The sequence below is a fragment of the Phytophthora infestans genome, genomic scaffold (genome assembly GCF_000142945.1).
Source record: "Phytophthora infestans T30-4 supercont1.158 genomic scaffold, whole genome shotgun sequence".
NCBI classification, from domain to species: domain Eukaryota; phylum Oomycota; class Peronosporomycetes; order Peronosporales; family Peronosporaceae; genus Phytophthora; species Phytophthora infestans.
In genome coordinates, this window is record NW_003303601.1 from 22,444 (window position 1) to 44,902 (window position 22,459).

The window sequence follows — 22,459 nt, forward strand, 5'->3', positions numbered from 1 at the left end:
GAGGCTTCCCTGGCTTTCAGTATGTAATCCTTCCGCTCCATTGCATGCAGAGCAGCCTTGTTCGCTGCCGTGAAGAGTAAGCGTGCGTTCCATCCTGGTGTAAACCAGATGGTCCCACACGCTGCAGACCCGCTGGATCGTTCTCACGGACGCCTTGATGCCGAACTTCGTCTTGAGCTCCGCAGCAAAGAACTCACCTGTCGCCGCGGCACGCACAAGCTGCCGCAGCTCTCGTTCCGTCAGTGCCGGTTGCCGCCCAGCCCTTCGCTCTCTACCCCTGTCTTCCTTCCGTCCCCGCTCCGCCTTGACTGCGTTCCGGACGGACGTACGGGACCGACCTGTCTTCCTAGCGATCTCGTGCAGAGAGACGCCTCCGTCGTGGAGACCGACGATAAACCAGTACTCTTGTTGGGAGAGGGTCTTGCCGTGGCCCATTAGAAAATGAAAGGCTCACAGCCTCCGTAGCGTCTAGCTACCCGCTCATTTCCGCCAACCATCTACTTATTTTGACCATCACTCTTTTAATATAGAAATTTGTAAGGTCTGTTCATAAAAGTGTTTTTTCGTCATAAAAAGGATGTGGTCTTAATAATTTGACGCTGATGTCCAAACCTTGAATTTGTATACCAGCCCTGTCAGATACATAGAAATCTAAGTTGTTAACACAAGTGGCACCTCTGTAAGCCTAATAGAGAGAACATATCAAAGTAGCAGCTCTCAACTCAGGCTAGAAGCCGAGATATTGTCAGAATTGTCCCGCCAAATCGGGGGTCTTAATGATTTGGCGGGCACTGTACTGTACAGTCAGGGGCTAATGGTTACCAAATATCATATGTTTTTTCTGATAGTAATAGTGCTATTTTCGATATTAAATATTCATAGTAACTCATTTTTTAAAAGCTAATATGATATTCTGATATTAGCTCGGTGATTAGAAAAATATTAGAAACTAGACTATATTTTATGATATTTTCTCAATTAAGTACGATTTTAGAAAGGCCAGTGAGATGTCCGAGAGTGTCTTTTAAAACCTTACATAAGTAATATCATATTCTGGAAATTGGTTTAAATTTCAATGGCCAGCATAAATCACTTTGGAATCCGTGAGTTACTGAAACGGATGAGCTTATCGCTCGGTACTCCCAGTGGCGGGAGATGCGCGTATTATAGGTGTAGTATGGACCCTGGTATTGTGACTGATCCATGTACCGTGTGTGGTAAGGGAGTACACCACATTTTCGCCAACGAGGTTTACACAGGAGAGCTTAGCACAAGGTATGCATTATCCTGGTGGATGACAGTTCAACTAAAGAACTCGTACGTTTTGGTAGGCTATGCAGCAGAAGCGCCGAGATACTTTTACAGCAGGGACAGCTAGCGCTCCAATTGTCATCCAAGGCTGCGACGATACCGAGAACGGAGACGAATCCCAAGGAACGATAATTCAACTTGCACAACTTGAAGCGCGTTCTTCCGACGAACCAAGTCAAATTGTAGACATTTACGGTAAGCCAACGTCTGTGAAGTATGTCCGCCAAAACGGTCCTACACCTGTATGGGACTACATCCGACGACTTCGTCAACCTGTCAAGGCATCAAAGAGCGATAAATCATTCACACATATTTGCTTAGTGTGCGCCGAAGAAACCAAGAGCCGCAAATTACGTGATCCAGATTCATGGATGTCGTCACTGTGCAAAATCCAACACAGTACCAACGCGTGGGAGCATTTAGCCGGCCAACACCCATGCCACCCACTCGTCGGTGGCAAAACAAAGATGAAAGTTCAGCGTTCTAAAAAACAATTTTATATCGGGAGAAAGAGCAATAGAATCAGCTCTTGGAAAGCGTGTCGACTCAGTGGAAAATACGCGAGAAAGTGACAGGAGAACTTCAAGTCAAGGAAGCTCAACAAAGATTCGAATAATTGCAGATCATTTTCGTGTGACTAGCCGTCAGGCAGGAGTTGTGGTGTTTAAGTGGCTGGCTAGATGCGGTTATCTATACAACATCGTAACGACACCAGTTTTCAAGCTGATGATCCAGTCGCTAACCTGCAATCTGGAAATTGAGATTATTTCGAGAGATCGGTACAGCGACCTGCTAGAGGGGGACTTTTCCTTGTTTTCAAAGAGCGTTCAAAACCTCCTCGAAACTGAACGGAAGAAGGCGTTAAACGAGCGCTTCCTCAACTTCCTACACGACATATGGACAAATGCTAACAGCGCTGGCATTGTTGGCGTGTCTGTAGCTTTCATCGACTCGTCTTGGACGTGGCGATACATTGCGGTCTTAGCAACCCTGAAGAATGATGGATGTTTGTTTCTGAGCTGATTCGCTCCCGAAGTACTGAAGAGTATGGTGTGGACTTTGTGGTTTGGCGCGTTATACTGTATCAGACACAACTAACTCAGCCAGAAAAGTCTCGGTTTATTTCGACGATTCGGAGCAGGTCGACTGCAACATGCATCTTTTGAGTCTTTGTATTGTTTAACGGTGTAGAGGTGTTGGAACGAAGCTTGGGACTGAACGGAGTGACTTCTGCACTTGGTGCGGAGACCGGAGTGAAGGCACTTGAGCGGAAGAAGGAAGATTCGAAAGTGATTGATTTATCGGGGCTTACACTGTCCTCACTACCTAGGTCATCCAATCATTCTACTCGTCCAATCATTGGTGGCATAAACAACGTACCATAATCACAGCGGGATCGTATTGGACCGGTTCAGGCTGACCGGTTAATGGGTACAACTGGTACACAGTACCAAGACCAAGACCAGCAACCCTCAATACGCCCCCTCAATGCGAACACGCGTGGATACCGAGAGCAGCTGCTAGGTCCATGTGACGAGGCCCTGGGAGCGCCTTCGTCATGATGTCAGCCAGCATCACAGAAGTCTCGCAATACTCGAGCTTGACTTCACCACGCTTGACTTCATCGCGGATGTGGTGGTACTTGATGTCGATGTGCTTGGCGCGGCCGTGGTTCACAGGATTCTTTGTCATCTTGATGCACGACTGGTTGTCTTCTTGGATCTTGAGGTCGGGTCCAGTCTCATTGGCAGCTGCTAAGATCTCGCACAGTAGGCGATGAATCCACTTGCCTTCTTGAATTGTCAGACTTAGCGCGATGTACTCCGCTTCGCTCGTAGACAGCGAAACACTTGACTGCTTCTTGCTGCCCCAGCTCACTGGCGCACCCATCAGCATGAACGTGTAGCCGGAAGTCGACTTGCGGTCCGCGAGGTCACCAGCCCAGTCTGCGTCAGAGTATCCGCGAAAGTCGATGTTGCTACCCGGTTTGTAGCAGATTCCATGCGTCTTGGTGCCTTGCAGGTAGCGAAAGATACGCTTGACCGCAACCCAGTGTTCTTCTTGGGGATTCTCCATGAAGCGCGACACATAGCCCACCGCGTACGCAATATCTGGACGCGTCGCGGTCATCAGGTGCATTAGTGCACCAACAGCTTCGCGAAACGGAGCTTGTACCTTGGTCGCCGCGTCGCTTGGAACCAGTCGAGTGCTTATATCCACCGGACTTACCACAGCCTTGCACTCGTCCATACCAAAGCGCTTCAGGATGTCATCCACATAACGCCGTTGGCTCATCGTCACGCTGCCGTCCGGACCGTCTACCAATTCGATCCCAAGGACGAACACACACTTGCCGCTGTCAGTCATTTCGAAGCGTGTCTTGAGGTCGTCCTTCGTGCGTGAGATCAGCTCGGGTGAGCTTCCGGTGACCAAGACATCGTCGACGTAGACCAGTATGAGTACACAGTGGCCATCAACAACTTTGATGTAGAGGCACGGGTCAAAGGCCGAAACTTGAAAGCCGATAGAGCATACGAACTCGTCGAAAGTCTCGTTCCACACGCGCGAAGCTTGTTTTAGACCGTAAATGGCCTTCACCAATTCCAGGCAGTCGAAGTCACCGTCGAGCTCGACACCTTCGGGAACCACGCAAAACACGATCTCCCTCATCACGCCGTACAGGAATGCCGTCACCACGTCTAGTTGGTCTAGCGGCCAGCCAAAGTACTTGGCCAAAGCGATCACCATGCGCAATGTCACGTACTTGACAACCGGCGAGAACGTCTCAGTGTAGTCGATGCCGTACTTTTGCTTGAAGCCCTTGGCCACGAGGCGTGCCTTGTACTTCTCAATCGATCCGTCCGCTTTGCGCTTGATCTTGAACACCCACTTGGTACCAATAGCGCGTTGTCCGTTCGGCAACTTAGCAGCACGGAACACTCCTCGAAGTCGCATCGACTTGAGCTCAGCACGAATTGCTTTGCGCCAGTGCACTTGGTCGGGGCCGTTCACCGCCTCTTGGAAAGTCGCTGGCTCTGATAAGTCCACCGCAGCTTCGACTGCGTTGGCACTTGCACGCCAAAACACGGGGGGAGTCGATTCTTCATCTTGAATTCCAGCTTTTTCTTCTTTGTTTACGTCTGCTCGACGTGAAGACGAATTGGTCGGCGCACTTGCTTCTTCCAGTCCGGGTCGATGACGCGTAGTTCGCGGTCTTGTGGCAGATTCATCTTCGTCACTCGGGCGGCTCTTGCGCTTCCCCGCCTGCCTGTGCTCCGTCTGACGCGAAACGTCATTGTCGATGTCGAGAGATTCGAAGTCCAGGTCGTCGACGTCTTCATCGGAAATTGGCTCTGAAAGTCCAAAGGTCGATTCATCGAAGTTGACATCGCGACTGATAACCACCTGCCTCGCCTCGATGTCATAAAGTCGATACGCCTTGGATACTTCTTCGTAGCCCAGGAACAATCCGGCGCGAGCCTTTGGATCCCACTTGAGCCGTTTCTCCTTCGGAGTTAAGATGAAAGCTCGACAGCCGAAGACGCGCATGTGTTTCACACTCGGCGCGGACTTGTACACAATCTCGAACGGAGTCTTGCACTCGATCTTTGGTGACGGCAGGCGGTTCTTCACGTAGATGGCCGTCATCGCCGCTTCACCCCAGAAACACTTGTCCAGCTTGGCATGGTGCAGCATGCTGCGGCCGATCGTGACGATGGTGCGGATGGCCCGCTCTGCCGTGCCGTTAGTCTGGTGCGCGTACGGAACCGTGGTTTGTTGCTCGATGCCCTCGTCTTCTTAGAAGTCTTTAAGCGATTTAGTCGCAAACTCACGAGCTCCGTCGTGTCGCACGAACTTGACCTTCTTGCCAAACTGCTTCTGCACCTTCGTGATGTACGTCTTGATGCAGCCTTCGCTTTCTGATTTGGCACGCAGGCAGAAGCCCTTCATGCATCCGCTGGCTTCGTCCACGATCAGTAGCAAATATTTGCTGCCACCAAGCGAGGACTTCTCCATGGGTCCGCAAATGTCGAAGTGAAGCAACTCGAAAGTGTCGTAGCGACGCTTGTCACGGTTGCTAGGGAATGGTTTTTGGACCATCTTGCCTTGCTGGCAGCCGCGACACAAACTTGGTCGGCTAGGCTTGGAAGGTGCTTTCGCGTCCTTGATCATCTTGTTGTCGACCATCTTGTGAAGCACCTCGACTGGAGCGTGACCCATACGCGCATGCAGGTCGACCGTCCTTCCAGTTGTCGCCGCATTTGCTGATCGAAGAGGCGTGCGAAGCCAGTAGAGTCCATCTACGAGATCCGCCGATGCCACCACTTGATTCGAGTCCTTGCGTGAGATGTGCATCTCAGTGCCATCGAACACCACCTGGAACTTTCCGTTCTTGTTGATCTGCGGTACTGAAAGCAGATTCTTGCTCATGTTAGGCACATAGAGCGCGTTCTTGATCTCGATCTCGCGCTCGGTGCCGTTGGGCAGGACCACTCTTTCCACGATGGTCCCCACACCCTTGATAGCCGCCTTGTTCCCGTCGGCCACCGAAAGTTCGCCTTCATTGCGATCGATGAGATTGGCGAACTTGGACTTGTCGTTACAGATGTGGTGTGTGGCACCACTGTCGACCGCCCACATTCCAGACACATTCTTGTTCGTCGATACTCCACATTCCAGGGAAACCGCGAACGCTACTCGATCGTAGTCGTAGTCGTCGTCGCCGTCATTTCGCCACTGGATGTTGTTAGCTCCGCGTCCACGGCCGTTGCCGCCGCGTCGAGCACCTCGACCCTCATCCTTCTGCTTGGTCCAGCACTTGTCAATCATGTGCCCCAATTTCCCGCAGTACGTGCATTGGCGAGACTCTCGGTCGGTGTTGAACGCCTTGGCCGCGTTTTCAGTCTTCACCGTCGCCGTCTTCTCACCTTGTCGCTTGATGTGCTCGTTTGTGAGCACTTTCACAGCGTCTTGCGACCGCAGCTCTGCGTTGCTCATCTCCAGATTGAGCACGACGTTCTCGTAGCGCTTGGGGAGACTTCGCAGTAAGCAGATCGCCACGTCATCGTCTTCCATCTTGGCGCCGATGCTGCTGAGCTTGGCGCTGATGTTGAGGACCTCGTTGCAATGATGCAAGACATTGCCGCCTTCCGACATCTCCATGCTGAAGAGTTGGCGCTTCAGGTAGATGCGACCAGCCTTCTGCGACCCACCATACAGCGTCTTCAAGCGCGTCCACGCGCCCCACGCTTCCTCGCAGTCATCAACCACGTGATGGTAGTCCGCGTTCATGTGGAGCAACATCAGTCCGAACGCAATGTTGCTCGCCTTGACGTAGTCGTCCTTGGTCCGGATGTCCGTGAAGCTCGGCGTCGTTTCCCGGTTCACTACGTGCCATACCGACTTGGTTAGAAACACGCCACGCATGTAGCGGTTCCACGTCGCGTAGTTGTCACCGTTGAACTTGTCGATGGTGACCTTGGTCGAGGCGTCGTGGGCAGAGGACATGGTGCTTGGGCTCATAACCTGTTAACGGTGTAGAGGTGTTGGAACGAAGCTTGGGACTGAACGGAGTGACTTCTGCACTTGGTGCGGAGACCGGAGTGAAGGCACTTGAGCGGAAGAAGGAAGATTCGAAAGTGATTGATTTATCGGGGCTTACACTGTCCTCACTACCTAGGTCATCCAATCATTCTACTCGTCCAATCATTGGTGGCATAAACAACGTACCATAATCACAGCGGGATCGTATTGGACCGGTTCAGGTTGACCGGTTAATGGGTACAACTGGTACACAGTACCAAGACCAGCAACCCTCAATAGTATTTCGTATGGCATCGACATGAAGGACAATACACGCACGGGAAATGTATACGACGAAAGTACAAAATCTATGGCGAAAGTTGTGCGGATCGTTACCCCAGGTGGAGTTTTATCGGAAGGATAATCGGTGATTTTCAAATTGAGAAAGCTAAACATTTTTTCAGTACCGGAAATTGCTTACTGGGACTGGAAGAAACCCAAAAGGCGAGCGGTATTCCTTAGCTCAGACCGAAGCAAGATCTGGATGTACGAGTTGCATCTGAACATGCGATCTCATGCGTAGATCCATGTCAAATCGCACAGCATACAATATTTACTTTTAAACTCACGACGGTGGAGAAGTGTATTTAGCGATTCTCGGAGCATGTGTGGCAATTGATCGCTGAGATGGAGGTCGTGACACACTATCTCTCCGACTAAGCTCTCGCTGAGGTGCAGAGAGAGGAACTACTGGCATCGTACATGCTGGTTTATAGAAAAATGGCAGAGTCCAAGCTTACCTCGAAATCATTTGACGTCCACGATTTCTCGGTGCCTTCGGCTAAGTGTACCGACCGATCCTTAAAGCGCATCTCTAAGCACGTCGACAAGTTCAGTTTAGAGGGGAGAAGATGCATCGAGCGGACCTTGGTACAAATAAACGAGCGCTTTCCTGCTTTTGACGGCGACTCTGCTCTTGTTCTACTCCTGGATCCCAGAAAAACTAAGGACTGCGTTCGGGGTATTATGGCAGGCACTGGGGCCGCACAAGGCCACAAGGAAGAAACAATGTTTCAAGCACTCGCTCAGTTCAAAGAAAAGCACTTTCGTCTTAGCAAGATTGCAAGTGGTTGGAATGATGGGGCCGCTACTCCTTTATCGGATGATCTGACTGCTATATTGAAGATTCAGAAGGCGAGGATGACGACGCAGATGAACCATCAGCTGGAAGCGATTTGGTGCACCGATTCCTGCGAGTGACCAGCGCGTAGCTGAAGAGGCTCAGCTACGCGTTGAATCGGATGCAACAGTCGACATGTGGATGACGCGGCAGGAAAAATGGGTTAAAATCGCATACGAAGAGAGTAACGGGGAGATGAGTACAAAAAACTCAAGAAGAGCATGCGACTTAGCCGAAGTTATCCAGGTCGCAACGGTGAAGTGACAGCAAAACTATGCTGGAGCCTCATTGGGCTTCATGAGCACATCGACTTACTCCAGTGGTTTCGAGAAATAGGTGCAGTAGAGTATCCGATAATTGCAACGATGGCGCGCCTTCGGCTTGGGAAGTGGCATCAACAGCTTTTCAGGAACGCGTATTTTTCATAGGCTTTCAAGTTATGAACGACTTAAGGGCGCAGACAAAGAGCACTCGAGCGGAGAAACAACTGCTGTTGAAACACAACAGCATCGAAATTGAAAAAATGGGGAGAGCATCTGAGTGTATTTCAGCATGACCGGTATAATCAAGCCTTTAGTTTTGTATCTAAAACTTTTCAAGTATATAATGTTCAATATGCAGCCGTCACGTTCATTGAAAAGCATTATTTGGGTCTACATTTGCTGAGAAAGCCTCTGATATCTTCAACCATAACACATACAAGCAAATTCAGTGACGAAATTCTAAAAATGCGCCCAAATCCTGATCATCTGATAATACATGTATACTGCGCAACTTGTGCAGCGCAAGTCGTATAAGTAACGTTAAAAAAATGGGCTTACAGACACAAACTCATTTCATCCGCTACGACAATGATATGCATTCTGTTGGATGTATCTCCTCAGAGCTATTCAGTTCTACTTAAAGAAGTCTAAAGCACACGACATTAGCTTACAATCACTAGAAAGTGCCTTTCATTATGACATCCCGTCATATAATTGTGTCCTGGACATCGAAACTGCATCAGCATTCTGCTAACTCGGCCAACGAACTCTCCTCACTACGAATTAATAAACATCTCGCTTGACATATTTCCTCTGCCGAGTGCACCACTGTTCCCATCAGCTGATCGAGTGCTTGCCTAAGAACGCTTTAGATCAGGTTCTATGACGTGATAGTGATGACATGCTCAAAAAATGACGATTTCGTTGTGGTATTTCACTGTAACACAGGCGAAACCCGCAGTTGTTTGAAGTGGATAGAGTAGAATCAAGATACTTGTTCATGTTATCTGCTAGCCTCGTTTACGTGGTGCGTCTCACAAGCCTGCAAGCTGCGACGCTTGATTAATGCATTCAGCACTGCACGCCAACCTTGCCGTCACTTTCACAATTGTTCCGGACTCGATCCCCTCAGTATGATTAGTAATATTTCCGCTAGTCGATAGCTACCGACATATTATTGGTGGACTAAAACCGATTATGCAATCTTAAAAAACGCAATATCGTATTAGCTAATATAAGCTAATATTTATTAATATCATTTTGTCTCTTAAGAACATATTATATAATATTTTTTATATTAACTGGTCAGCAGGTGATATTTTCACAATATGAACTTCACCGATTTTGGAGTTACATGTACCATTAGCGATTTAACATGGATCTACGCATGAGATCGCATGTAGATGCAGCTCGTACATCCAGATCTTGCTTCGGTCTGAGCTAAGGGATACCGCTCGCCTTTTGGGTTTCTTCCAGTTCCAGTAAGCGATTTCCGGTACAGAAAAAATGTTTAGCTTTCTCAATTTGAAAATCACCGATTTTCCTTCCGATAAAACTCCACCTGGGGTAATGATCCGCACAACTTTCGCCATAGATTTTGTACTTTCGTCGTATACATTTCCCGTGCTTGTATTGTCCTTCATGTCGATGCCATACGAAATACAAAGACTCAAAAGATGCATGTTGCAGTCGACCTGCTCCGAATCGTCGAAATAAACCGAGACTTTTCTGGCTGAGTTAGTTGTGTCTGATACAGTATAACGCGCCCAACCACAAAGTCCACACCATACTCTTCGGTACTTCGGGAGCGAATCAGCTCAAAAACAAACATCCATCATTCTTCAGGGTTGCTAAGACCGCAATGTATCGCCACGTCCAAGACGAGTCGATGAAAGCTACAGACACGCCAACAATGCCAGCGCTGTTAGCATTTGTCCATATGTCGTGTAGGAAGTTGAGGAAGCGCTCGTTTAACGCCTTCTTCCGTTCAGTTTCGAGGAGGTTTTGAACGCTCTTTGAAAACAAGGAAAAGTCCCCCTCTAGCAGGTCGCTGTACCGATCTCTCGAAATAATCTCAATTTCCAGATTGCAGGTTAGCGACTGGATCATCAGCTTGAAAACTGGTGTCGTTACATTGTTGTATAGATAACCGCATCTAGCCAGCCACTTAAACACCACAACTCCTGCCTGACGGCTAGTCACACGAAAATGATCTGCAATTATTCAAATCTTTGTTGAGCTTCCTTGACTTGACTTTCTCCTGTCACTTTCTCGCGTATTTTCCACTGAGTCGACACGCTTTCCAAGAGCTGATTCTATTGCTCTTTCTCCCGATATAAAATTGTTTTTTAGAACGCTGAACTTTCATCTTTGTTTTGCCACCGACGAGTGGGTGGCATGGGTGTTGGCCGGCTAAATGCTCCCACGCGTTGGTACTGTGTTGGATTTTGCACAGTGACGACATCCATGAATCTGGATCACGTAATTTGCGGCTCTTGGTTTCTTCGGCGCACACTAAGCAAATATGTGTGAATGATTTATCGCTCTTTGATGCCTTGACAGGTTGACGAAGTCGTCGGATGTAGTCCCATACAGGTGTAGGACCGTTTTGGCGGACATACTTCACAGACGTTGGCTTACCGTAAATGTCTACAATTTGACTTGGTTCGTCGGAAGAACGCGCTTCAAGTTGTGCAAGTTGAATTATCGTTCCTTGGGATTCGTCTCCGTTCTCGGTATCGTCGCAGCCTTGGATGACAATTGGAGCGCTAGCTGTCCCTGCTGTAAAAGTATCTCGGCGCTTCTGCTGCATAGCCTACCAAAACGTACGAGTTCTTTAGTTGAATTGTCATCCACCAGGATAATGCATACCTTGTGCTAAGCTCTCCTGTGTAAACCTCGTTGGCGCAAATGTGGTGTACTCCCTTACCACACACGGTACATGGATCAGTCACAATACCAGGGTCCATACTACACCTATAATACGCGCATTTCCCGCCACTGGGAGTACCGAGCGATAAGCTCATCCGTTTCAGTAACTCACGGATTCCAAAGTGATTTATGCTGGCCATTGAAATTTAAACCAATTTCCAGAATATGATATTACTTATGTAAGGTTTTAAAAGTCACTCTCGGACATCTCACTGGCCTTTCTAAAATCGTACTTAATTGAGAAAATATCATAAAATATAGTCTAGTTTCTAATATTTTTCTAATCGCCATGTTAATATCAGAATATCATATTAGCTTTTAAAAAATTAAGATACTATTAATATTACAAATCGAAAATAGTACTATTACTATCAAAAATATCATATGATATTTGGCTTCCATTTTTCGCACGGCTGATTACTGTAGCAGTACTTTTGCTAGTCGAGCGCTAGCGACATCTGGTTGGTGGATTAAAGTAGATTACGCAATTTGTTAAAATAATCTTGAAAAAACTAATATTAAGTTGACATTTTATAATATCATTTTGTCTCAGAAGTATTAACTAGTCAACAGATGATATTTTCACAATATTAACTTTACCGATTTTTAAGTTACCATTTAACCCTGCTACATGTACAGTAGTAAGGGAAAATGCCAGATTCGTTCACTACCCCTTTCAACCAATTATAACTCGATGTCTGCTCTCATTCGATTTGATTGGCTACTCCTCAAAACCTCTATCATATGATGTGGATTACTATATTTTAAATCCTGCTGCTCATACAGGCTGGGCTTCGAGAAGAGTGGCCTCTGTAGAAAGAAACCCGCTGAGCGGCAGCCTATAAGTAAGCATGAAGTGATAACTGCTACACCTGAGCTACTTTTTGTGGGGAAGGGGTGGAAAAGACCAGCCGTATATCCGGCAGACTGATGAGATGTCCAACATGTAAGAGTTGATTCCTATACAATTTCATACACTTCTTGAATTATTAGTTTTGGCGATTTCAGCTCTAAGGTCCAGGCACCGATTATTAGATTTGCTTTTCTCTCAAAGAGCAAGTGAATAAGGTGCACGAAACTGGCAATGCTCGTGATCGGACGATCGAGTGGCTTTCAACTACCTGCTGCCTTAATTATGGGATAAATAGTGACGCTCTCACAAAAATGAAAAAAAACTTGCAATTTCCCTTAGGATACGTAGACCGTACCGGTAAGCCCCAATAATGTCAGGTACCGGTACCGGTTCATGTACCGGTAAGAAATAGACCGCAGGTACCTGCGTATTAGCCTGTCCATCAAGATGTTGGCATTGCCAACTTGGCAACAAGTTGCGAGTGTTCATCGAAAACTTTGATGCATACAGTACTTAAGTACATACATGTACGTGTACATACTGTCGTACGAGTCGAGTTGCACGCCTCGAGTCAACCCTCAGCAAATTGGGCCTTTTTCCGTGCAGCCGAAATTGGCGACAGAGGATCACATTGTTGATCAACGATTTGGCATCGACCAGACCCTGGGTTTGCATGCAGTATACCATGCTGGCACAGCATTGCTGCGACAGACCAGTAAGACACCTATGGATCATAGGTAGTATGGTCGATTCGTTGCCTTCCTTCAAAATGCGAGAAGAAGAATGATTCATTCTGAATGAATACCGGTACCGGCGAATTCACAATCCGTAGACCCCATCTTTTGAATGGTCCCGCCATCGGATCCCTGGTCCGAAGTTTGCAAACATACTTTAGTGAAGTCGTTGGACTCCCATTCCTAGTTCGCGCTTTCCCGATGGCTGCTAAACACCGCCTATATCTGATCCTGCCACGTTTTCAATGTTCAAAGCCGTCGGGTTCACTTCTCGAATTGCAAGCTGGTGTCGAAAGCGTTCACCTGCCAGACGGATACCTACGTATTGTAGCACTGTATCGCTCTGTTTGATCGGACGTCATGACCCACCGGTTTCCGATCCAGGCGTTGCCTCCGCTCGAGGTGAGTGATCAGGAACACGAAGCCAGCAGGGAGTTTATGCAGCAATTGTTGGCGCACACCATCCGCGAGTTTGAATTCCACTCGTACCTCAACAGCGGCATCGTTGACGCCCGACGTTGGAAGCCGCAGACGTCGCGTGACGATATTGAGCTGTATCGTGAACGCAAGACTGGCGTGACGGGCAACAGCGTCTTCAACTCGGTTCGTCAATGTAGACTCGACTTGCCAATCTTTTCGTCAACGATCGAGACTTTAGCGTCGCCCACAATGCTCCTCACAGGTTACGGTCAAGGTCGAGTCGAGAACGCCATGAGCGCAGTGGTCACGGAAAGCCAGCACGATTTGGCTTTGGCAGTCAAGTTTAAGCACCAGGACGTGGCCGACTGCGCCATCCTCAAGACGCTGGAGCCGCCGACGCACGAGGAGCCCTACCACTATCTCGGCTACAAGTTCTTTGTGAGGAAGTCGCCGACCGAAGGCCTCTTATTTAAGCACCGCCACAGCGTCTACCTCGAGTTCAGTGGCATCACCCAGTCGAGCAGAGGCGAACAACTGGGGTTCCACATCATGCACTCGGTCGAACTACCGGGATTCCCGGATCTGAGCAATTTCAACTCGATCCGCGCGCTGCAGTCGACGCGCTACATCTACCGCCAGAAGAGTACGCACATGGTGGAAGTCTTCATGCTAGGAAACATGGACATTTCCGGCCACATCTTCAAGCCGCTGGCCAACATGTTCACTGTCGACATGTTCTTCGGTGTCACGCGGCTACTGGAGCTGGCGGAGGTGCGTCGTCTCTCACAGATGGCACATAAACAACGCAGCTTCGGCTCCAGCACCGCTATCCTCGGCGGCTCGACGTCTTGCAAGGTGTGCAATCGCAGCGCATCCAAGCATAAGCTGATCACCTGTCTGCTGTGCAGTCACGCAGTATGCAAGAAGTGCACAAGCACAAAGCGCGTGTTTGTAAGTGACGACCAGGGCATCCTAGGAGACTTTATCAAGGTGCCAGGATGCAGGGCGTGCGTGCGTCGGGCTAACACAGGCAGCTTCTTATCGCCGCACCAGCGCGTCCTACGTACACCACCCAGTGAGCTCAAGTTCGACTTCCACAAGGCCAAGGCCAAGAAGTTCTCCAGGCCTCAGTCTCTAGCGACTACACCTCAAGCTACCAAGGCTCAGCGTGCATCTAGCCATATGCGTTCCCCGTCACGACGTCGAGAAACGTTCCCTTCAAGATCTCCGACCTCCCAGGTGCCGCACCAGTACGCGTCCACCAGCATGCCGGCGAACTCAAAGCTCGACCAGCAAGAGGAGCTCGACGTAGCTGAGCCCAATCTCAGTAGACGATGGACGGAGCGTGCCGCAAACGGGCGGTCGTATTCCGACCGAGGTTCCCGCAACGTCGAAGCCAAGCCGACCAGGCCTCGCGCAAGCACCCGCGTGTCGATTCCTTCTCAGAGTGAGGGCCCCATCTACGGCGCGCTGCCCCCCGAGCCGAGGACAAGCTTTGATCGGCAGATCCCGGCAGACATGTCGCCAGCGCAGCGTGCGGTAATGGCCCGCTTGTTCGAACTTAGCAAGATCGCCGAGGACACCTCCACGAAGGCGCATCTGAACGGCATCTACTGCGAGCAGCACTGGCGAGAGGAGCTCAAGGTCGAGGTGGAGGCCAGTCGCTCTCAGGTTCGCCACCCACCTGTGAGATCGAGGGTCTGAGCTGGTTCGACAGTTCCGTCCCCCCTGGGCACGGGATCGTTGACTGAGACCGACGAAGGAAGGATAAAGACAACATGTACGTTAGATAGCCAGGTGTGAATTGAAATTATAAAGAGTTCGAGGCTGAAGGTATTGCATCAAGTACATCGCGTCAGCCGAAAGTGTGCGCCAGTTACGGTCGCCTTGGTGCAAATGCGATTCACAGTGGCCGAACGGATTCCGTCACCCACGACTAAGCAGATTCCTTGAAAGGACTCAAAATTAAGCCATTAAAGTTATTCTGACTTTGAAAGTCAGAATAAAGATTACTTCATTTGAAACGAGAGTGACTATATGGTGCAAGCCGACGGGTTTACCCCATTAAGTACGAAATAGGGAGGAGGGGGTGAAAGCCGACTCGCTCGGCAACGAACCCAAGACCAAGCACGGCTACGGCCCTGTAGGGTTAATGCCCAGGAAGGTCTGGGTTTGGGTTTAGGTGGGTGATATTATAGAATTCACGCCAACTTTGCGAGACATGACATCCATTCCTCCCGTTTGAATCACCGGAAGTTACGATTCGTAACCCTTTGACGTCAACTCTACATGTAGTCATGCCACTGTGCTCTGAGCTTATCGAAACTTTTGGCGCCACGGAAACTGGAGTGGTGCTACATGTACAGTAAGAGTTGATCCAGTATATACTGAATCACGTCAACTTCGCCACGCTCCTGCTCAAGCGCAACAAGTTTCGAAAACCTGTTCACTAGACCGACAAGTTGATTTTCCTCATTCCATTCCCCGAGTTGCAGAGTCCGACGAAAGCACTATTAACAAAACTTGCCACCATGGGAAAACGCTTTCCTATTCCGAGTAAAGAACTCCCGAAGCTCCATGTGAATCAGCAGGAGCACGACGATAGCAAAGAGCTCATGACAGCTCTGCTGGCGCACACTCTGCGCGAGTTTGAGCATTTCGCGTACGATCGCAACGGTATCGTCGACTCCAAACGTTGGAAGCCGCAGCATTCGCACGAAGACATGAACATGTACCGTGAACGCGACGTGGGCATCATGAGCAAAGAGCTGAATAAGACTTTGCACAACTGCAATATGAGGAGCCCTGTCTTTTCGTGCACATTGGAAGCCTTGACATCAGCCACCGTCATGTTGACCGGGTGCGGCCCCGGTCGAGTAGAAGACGCCATGAGTGCAGTGGTCACCGAGAGTCAGCAGGATCTGTCCCTGGTTGTCACCTACATGCACCACGACGTAGCCGACTGCGCTGTGGTGCACACGATGGAGCACCCGAGTGACGATACACCGTACCACTACTTAGGCTACAAGTACTTTGTCAAGAAATCTCCTACCAACTGGTGGTCAAACACCGCGACTCGCTGTATCTCGAATACTGCGGTATGACGCAGACACGGACGGGCGAGACTTTGGGCTTCCACGTGATGCAGTCCGTGGATATTACCGAGTTCCCCGACTTGACTGTCCACAACTCGATCCGCGCACTGCAAAGCTCCCGGTATCTCTACCGACAGAAGAGTGACCGAGTCGTCGAGGTGTTCATGCTGGGCAATATGGACTTGTCCGGCATGATCGTCAAGCCCATCGCCAGCATCTTCTCGACCGGCGCGCAGTTCGGTGTCACCCGATTACTCGACTTGGCGGAGGTGAGGCGACTCACACACATGGCAAGGAACCGCCGGCGCTACCGTGGCCAGCTGCTTAGCAGCGATCTCCAGGTTAACCGGTCGTGCTCGCAACACGTAGCTGGGGAGGGCTGCAACGTCTGCAACCAGGGCAGATTCAGCAAATTTGTGGCCTGCTACCTGTGCGGACAAGGTGTTTGTCCACGTTGCCGCTTTATGAAGCGAGTGTGGGTCAGTGATAACCTCGGTATCATGGGTAGCTTCCGCAAGTTTCAAGTGTGTTCTAAGTGCGTCATGTGCGCCAACACAGGTACGTACGAGCCTCCAGCCGAGCGTGCGCGGTTACAGAGGTCGCATCAAAGCAGCGTCATTACAAACCCAAGCGATGGCGAGCTCTCGTCGACGCCTGACGTAGGCAATACCACGCCTATTTTCGACAGAACACTGAGCGATCGAATATACCAACGGAGGATAAAGATGCCCCCGACACCTGAGACCCCAATCATGGGTCGAACCTTCGTGCACCAGGGTGTTACGAACTACCCAGATGCCGTCGAGTTCGCTGGGCCTTGCACGTCTCCTGAGTTTGAGGTGCCAACCCGGCAAGGCGTGGCAAATCAAAATAGATATCTATCCAAGGCTGACGGCAACTCTCAGTCCAGGACAACCAAGAAACAAGCTTTCGACGATAGGGGTTTCAACGAAATAGCGATGATGGCGCGGCTCATGGAGCTCACCAGTATGGCTGAGTCCACGTCCTACAAGACGCAAGCGAACGGGGTCTATCTTGCACAGCAGAAGCAGATGCAGCACCAGTTCACGATGCCAGTGGCGGCCGACTGCAGGAAGTGTGTGCGGACGCCCCAACCATCGTTTGAACCATGACGTAAATAAATGGATAGGCACGTACGATCTGCGCGTACTCTGTGCTTTGCAGAGCTCGAGGCAATTGTATCTCTCCGTTGCCACGCCAAAGCCGCGCGGGGGTGGAATTGTCAAACGAAACGGTGGGTGCTGAAGAGACTCTGTCGTCTAAGTGAGCACGTACACTTGCCGTTCTTGCAGTCGTTCGGCCTCATTTCGCTACATGTAAAAGTACCACTTGGTACAGTACATGTACTGCATCCACCACAACGGACTCCGCCACGGAGATCTTGTTTACCCTCTTGCTTGACGTTGAAGCCGACTCGAATGGATAGGCAGCTGGAAGACGCTGTGAACAGCTCACATGACTCATGTCATGAGCTCTTCGAATCGATGGAGACGATGATTTCAGTGGTCGCGCGGTTCGCGTTTTTTTTTCGAGAGCAAATACCGTACATGTAGTACATTTATGTTGATGTTGCGGTTCCCCGTTCTGTACCATGCTGGCCCACTGCCAGTGGCTTACAGTGTAAGCCTTACACTGAGTGTCTGGCCGTCACGCACGTTGCAACAGCACAGGTGGCGGGTGTCAAGCGCACGCAGGACCTCGCAGCGCTCCCTCTTCTACATGTAATACTGTAGATGTTCTATAAACTCAACGGGCTCAGAGTCTTCACGAGTGCGCGACGAAGTATTGCGGAGACCATCCGTTTGATCAGTCTGATCAAAGTCCTGTCTGCCTAAGCAGTGCATGCGTCATTAGCCGCGCCTCTATCGCGACTTTGCGTATATGATGGCCACGCTGGCCACTCAGTCACACTTTTCCTCCTTGTCACTAACGTGTTTCCGTCGACAGCAGTATGGGGCGTCAAGACCTCCCACTGCCACGCCGGGACTTCCCCGACTTCTCTGTCTCGCCTGAGGAGCATCAAGACTGCAAGGACCTGGCCACGAAGCTGCTAGCTCATACGGTGCACGAGTTCGAACGGGTTGCCTACGATGAGAACGGCGCGGTCGGCCACCGCCGGTGGAAGGCAAAATCCACCAAAAATGACATCACGCTGTACCGCGAACGCGACGGCGGTTCTATGGGCATGGTACTGGCCGACTCGCTGCATCGGCTGGTCGAGAAGCAGGAGATTTTCTCTCCTACCGCAGCGACATTGATCCCACCGACTCTGCTACTCATTGGGACCCGACAGGTTTCGTGGAGAACGCCATGAGCACGCTAGTCACGCTGACGCAGGACGAACTGGCGCTTGTGGTCAAGTTCCTGCTAGCGACGTCGCCGATTGCGCTGTGCTGCACACCATGGAAGGCCCCACTGCGAGCAAACCCTTCCACTTCCTGGGCTTCAAGTTCTTTGTGACGGAGTCTGCAGCTGACGCTCGGATCATTAAGCGACGACACAGTGTCTATCTCGAATACACGGGGCTCACGCGCTCCCGAACAGGAGAAATACTGGGCTACCACATGATGCAGTCGGTCGCACTGCCTCAGTTTCCCGATCTTACGAGTCGCAACTCGGTCTGTGCAATGACATCCATGCGGTTTATCTATCGCCAAAAAGCGGACAGCCTTGTGGAGATATTTATGCTGGGCAGCATCGACGTCTCTGGCTGGCTCATCAAGCCCATGGCCTCTATGGTTGTCGAGGACGTGACGTTCGGCATGACCCGGATGTTGGACTGCTCCGAGACTAAAAGACTCACTCAGATGGCGTGTGAATTCCAGAAACGGAAGCACGACGAACGGCGTGGCCGGCGACCAACTCGTCAGACGTCCGTCGGCGACGACACATGCTGCTCAGTGTGCCAGCGCGAACGTAAGGGCGGGTTTGGAGGCGTCAAACTCGTTCCGTGTCTGGTCTGCGGATACAGAGCGTGTTCTCGCTGCCGTGCCAGTAAACAGGTTTTTGTGACCAGCAACGACGGACTTCTAGGCAAACTCGTCAAGGTCCCAGTGTGCAGTATTTGCACCATGGCAGCCAACATCAGCTTCTATTAATAATACGAGCAGCAGTACCGTGCTCAACAAAAGAGCAGCTCCGGCGAAGAAATGTCCTTCCGGCCTATGCATTTGTCTGATCGATACGACCGCGAAGACTCCTTGAGTTTTTCCGAGTCGAGCAGCAGAGGACAGAGCAGACTGCAGCGCGAGGAAGGCTCTGGCTCCTCGAACGATTTGATGCGCTACTTTCACGCTGCAAGAGAGCGAGAGAACTCCACAGAGCCCGCGAACAGGCACACCGAAGCAGCGACAGCGTATCAGTGAAAGAGGTAGCATTAGTACATGTATGGTTGCGTAGCAGTGCACCGCTACGCTCGCCACTTCGCAGTCAGTGTTAGATTTCGACAACTACTGAAAGTGTATACTTCCGTACGAAGTACGTAATACTACGTAGTAATTAAGGGTTAATACCGGTATGCACTCGCTTACAATTTGGTCACTTCAAAGACTTCGTGTCTTTGATGACGATCCAGTCTCCAAGCGAGTTTTCAAGGCAGACGCAGCATCGAAACTCCCGGCTCGACGTGTGGATCGAACCAGTCGCCGGTCGACGCGAATATTTCGAGCCTCGAAATTCGAGGAGCTTACCACGTGACCAAGGGTCAGTCGATTGGTCAAGCAGCTCCAAGGCTACTGTATCGATACCGTTTATCTGGTCGCTGATTCGCTGAGCCACACAAGTGATTCTGTATATCTCGGGCTCTGCTGTTCGGATCAGATATTAATACTTTGCCGTCATGCCAATGGCTCGAGACAGATTTGCTTCAAATCTGTCTCGCCCGGCGCATTTGCTTCAAATGCGCCGGGCGATCCCACAACCATTTTGCAACTTGTTTGGTGGCGCAAAAGCCTCCATCGAGTACAGTACCCTCAATGGCTCGATCTCGATCTCGAGACTTCCCCCTGCCCCGGGATATGCTCCCGGACATTTCTGTTCCTTACCATGACTATATCGCGTGCAAGGAAATGAGTTCCCGTTTGCTGGCTCACACAGTCCGTGCGTTCGAACACTTCGCCTACGACCGACTGGGTGAGGTGGACACCAGGTTCTGGAAGACACAGGCCCTTCGAGGCGAGTTAACCGTCTACAAGGAGCGTCACGCCGGTCGTGTCAGTGAGTCACTAGGCAACTCGCTCCACCGCTGTACTTCGACATCGCCGCTCTTCTCCACGACACCAGCGGCCATTACGCCGGCCACAATGATGCTGACGGGCGCTCACCACGGCTACGTGGAAAACGCGGTCAGTACGTTGGTGACCAAGTCGCAGGAGGAGCTAGCCCTTGTGATCCGATATCTGCACGGATCCTCCTCGGACTGCGGCATCCTGCACGTCATGGAGCCGCCAACAGATGACGACCCGTTCCACTTCTTCGGCTTCAAATATTACGTCAGTCAGGCGGTCGGAGACCCGCGCATCTGCAAGCGACGGCACTGCGTCTATCTAGAAGACAGCGGCTTCACGCGCACCCGAACAGGCGAGAAGCTCGGGTATCATATCATGCACTCGGTGAATTTGTCCCAGTTCCCTGATCTTCGTAGTCGCAACTCGATCCCGGCGTTGATGTCGACACGATTTCTGTACCGGCAGCGTGAACACCGCATAGTGGAGGTGTTTATGCTAGGCAATATCGACATCAAAGGCCTCGTAGTCAAGCCAATCTCGCTTCACTACGCAGTGGAAACCATGTTCAACATGACGAGGCTGCTGGACTGTTCGGAGACCAAGCGACTGACCCAAATGGCACGGGAGTACCTCTGGCGTAGGAAGCAGGAGCGTCGATGGGAAGACAGACTTGCGCACGCAGATAACGACCCAAACAAGTGTAGTATATGCGAGCGCATGGGAAAAGAAGGCAGCATCGGAGCTCTGAGCGTCGTCGAGTGTCTGGTTTGCGGACGCGCTGCGTGCTCCAGGTGTCGGGCTTCGAAACAGGTTTTTGTGAGCAGTCAGGACGGACTGATGGGACGGCTGATCATGGTGCCCGTGTGCACTGGTTGCATTATAGAGGCGAACACGAGCTTTTTCGACGTCCTGCGATCTCAGCGACGTGGACGTGCTAGAAGCGCTCGCGTTGGACGAGAAACGATCGACTACCGAAGCGGAAGGACTAAGCGCCGCGGTGGAAGCACTCGAGCGGTGAACGTAGCAATGCGAAGTCCACCCGTTGACCGTAGAAGACGGCCTACTACGCAATGGAAAGACGACAAGATACCGTCGACGCCCGAGACGCAACAGTCGAGTCCTGATCCTTACGGCTCCGCCAGGCAGACCTGGATCACTATACAGAGGCGATGCGGTTGACGCCCCGAGAGGCCTCGATTATTATCGAGGAGCGGAAACCTGTTCGCCGCTCACGTTCAAAGCCACCCAAAGGCCCACCGCGACTTCACCGGTATCAGTCCGGCTGAGAAAGTGAACATGGTGAAATTACTAAAGAAACTAGCCGAGCGCCGCCGCTTCGCGGCGGTAGTTTAGGTTTTACATTCAAGTTGTTTGCCTTCCCGCCGCTTCGCTTCGGGTGGATAATTATTCAAAAAACTAAGAGCCCCTAAATAGCATGAAATAGACTTGGTTTAAGTATGTTAAAAGAGAGCGGAATAGCGTGAATTAGACTTGATTTAAGTATGTTAGAGAGAGCGGAACCCCTAGCATTATACTTACAATGTTAAAAAAAGATTATTCTACATGTAGCGATCTTGACACAGTCTCTTTATTATTGTTGGCTATCACTGTCAGAATCACCTGCACTTCAAATAGCATGTCTACAAACGCCACACAAAATAGGTAGCTTTGCGTCGTGCTCGATATCATTTGCCGTTTCTGAGCCGCTATGAAACTTAGCTCGCATCAATGCAAAGGATATTATAGTAATGGCATGTCCTGTTTCCACTAAGTACTCGTACTGTCTGTTTGAGCTTGTAATTAACTGAACATTGATCACTTCTCATACCAAACCATGACGCCTTGCTGTTGTTCTTTGTTGACGGTGGTGTTTTTTATTTGATAGTGTAACGATGATTCCAG

At 50.4% G+C, this 22,459-nt stretch overlaps 4 protein-coding genes across 4 annotated transcripts; all 4 read left to right on the plus strand.

Annotated features, from left to right (window-relative positions):
• Positions 1-13,155: 13,155 nt before the first annotated feature.
• PITG_20843 (uncharacterized protein) lies at positions 13,156-14,919 on the plus strand (the record flags this gene model as incomplete). Its single annotated transcript, XM_002895566.1, has 1 exon — positions 13,156-14,919. The coding sequence occupies one exon, from the start codon at positions 13,156-13,158 to the stop codon at positions 14,917-14,919; it is 1,764 nt and encodes a 587-aa protein (XP_002895612.1).
• An 827-nt stretch (positions 14,920-15,746) lies between these two features.
• On the plus strand, positions 15,747-17,443 carry PITG_20844 (uncharacterized protein; the record flags this gene model as incomplete). The annotated part of the gene is made up of 5 exons (XM_002895567.1): positions 15,747-16,250; positions 16,325-16,622; positions 16,752-16,956; positions 17,029-17,149; positions 17,291-17,443. 5 exons carry the CDS (start codon positions 15,747-15,749, stop codon positions 17,441-17,443), a joined length of 1,281 nt encoding a protein of 426 aa, XP_002895613.1.
• An 839-nt stretch (positions 17,444-18,282) lies between these two features.
• PITG_20845 (uncharacterized protein) lies at positions 18,283-18,645 on the plus strand (the record flags this gene model as incomplete). The annotated part of the gene is made up of 1 exon (XM_002895568.1): positions 18,283-18,645. One exon carries the CDS (start codon positions 18,283-18,285, stop codon positions 18,643-18,645), a length of 363 nt encoding a protein of 120 aa, XP_002895614.1.
• A 1,660-nt stretch (positions 18,646-20,305) lies between these two features.
• On the plus strand, positions 20,306-21,603 carry PITG_20846 (uncharacterized protein; the record flags this gene model as incomplete). Its single annotated transcript, XM_002895569.1, has 2 exons — positions 20,306-21,488; positions 21,548-21,603. 2 exons carry the CDS (start codon positions 20,306-20,308, stop codon positions 21,601-21,603), a joined length of 1,239 nt encoding a protein of 412 aa, XP_002895615.1.
• Positions 21,604-22,459: the final 856 nt, after the last annotated feature.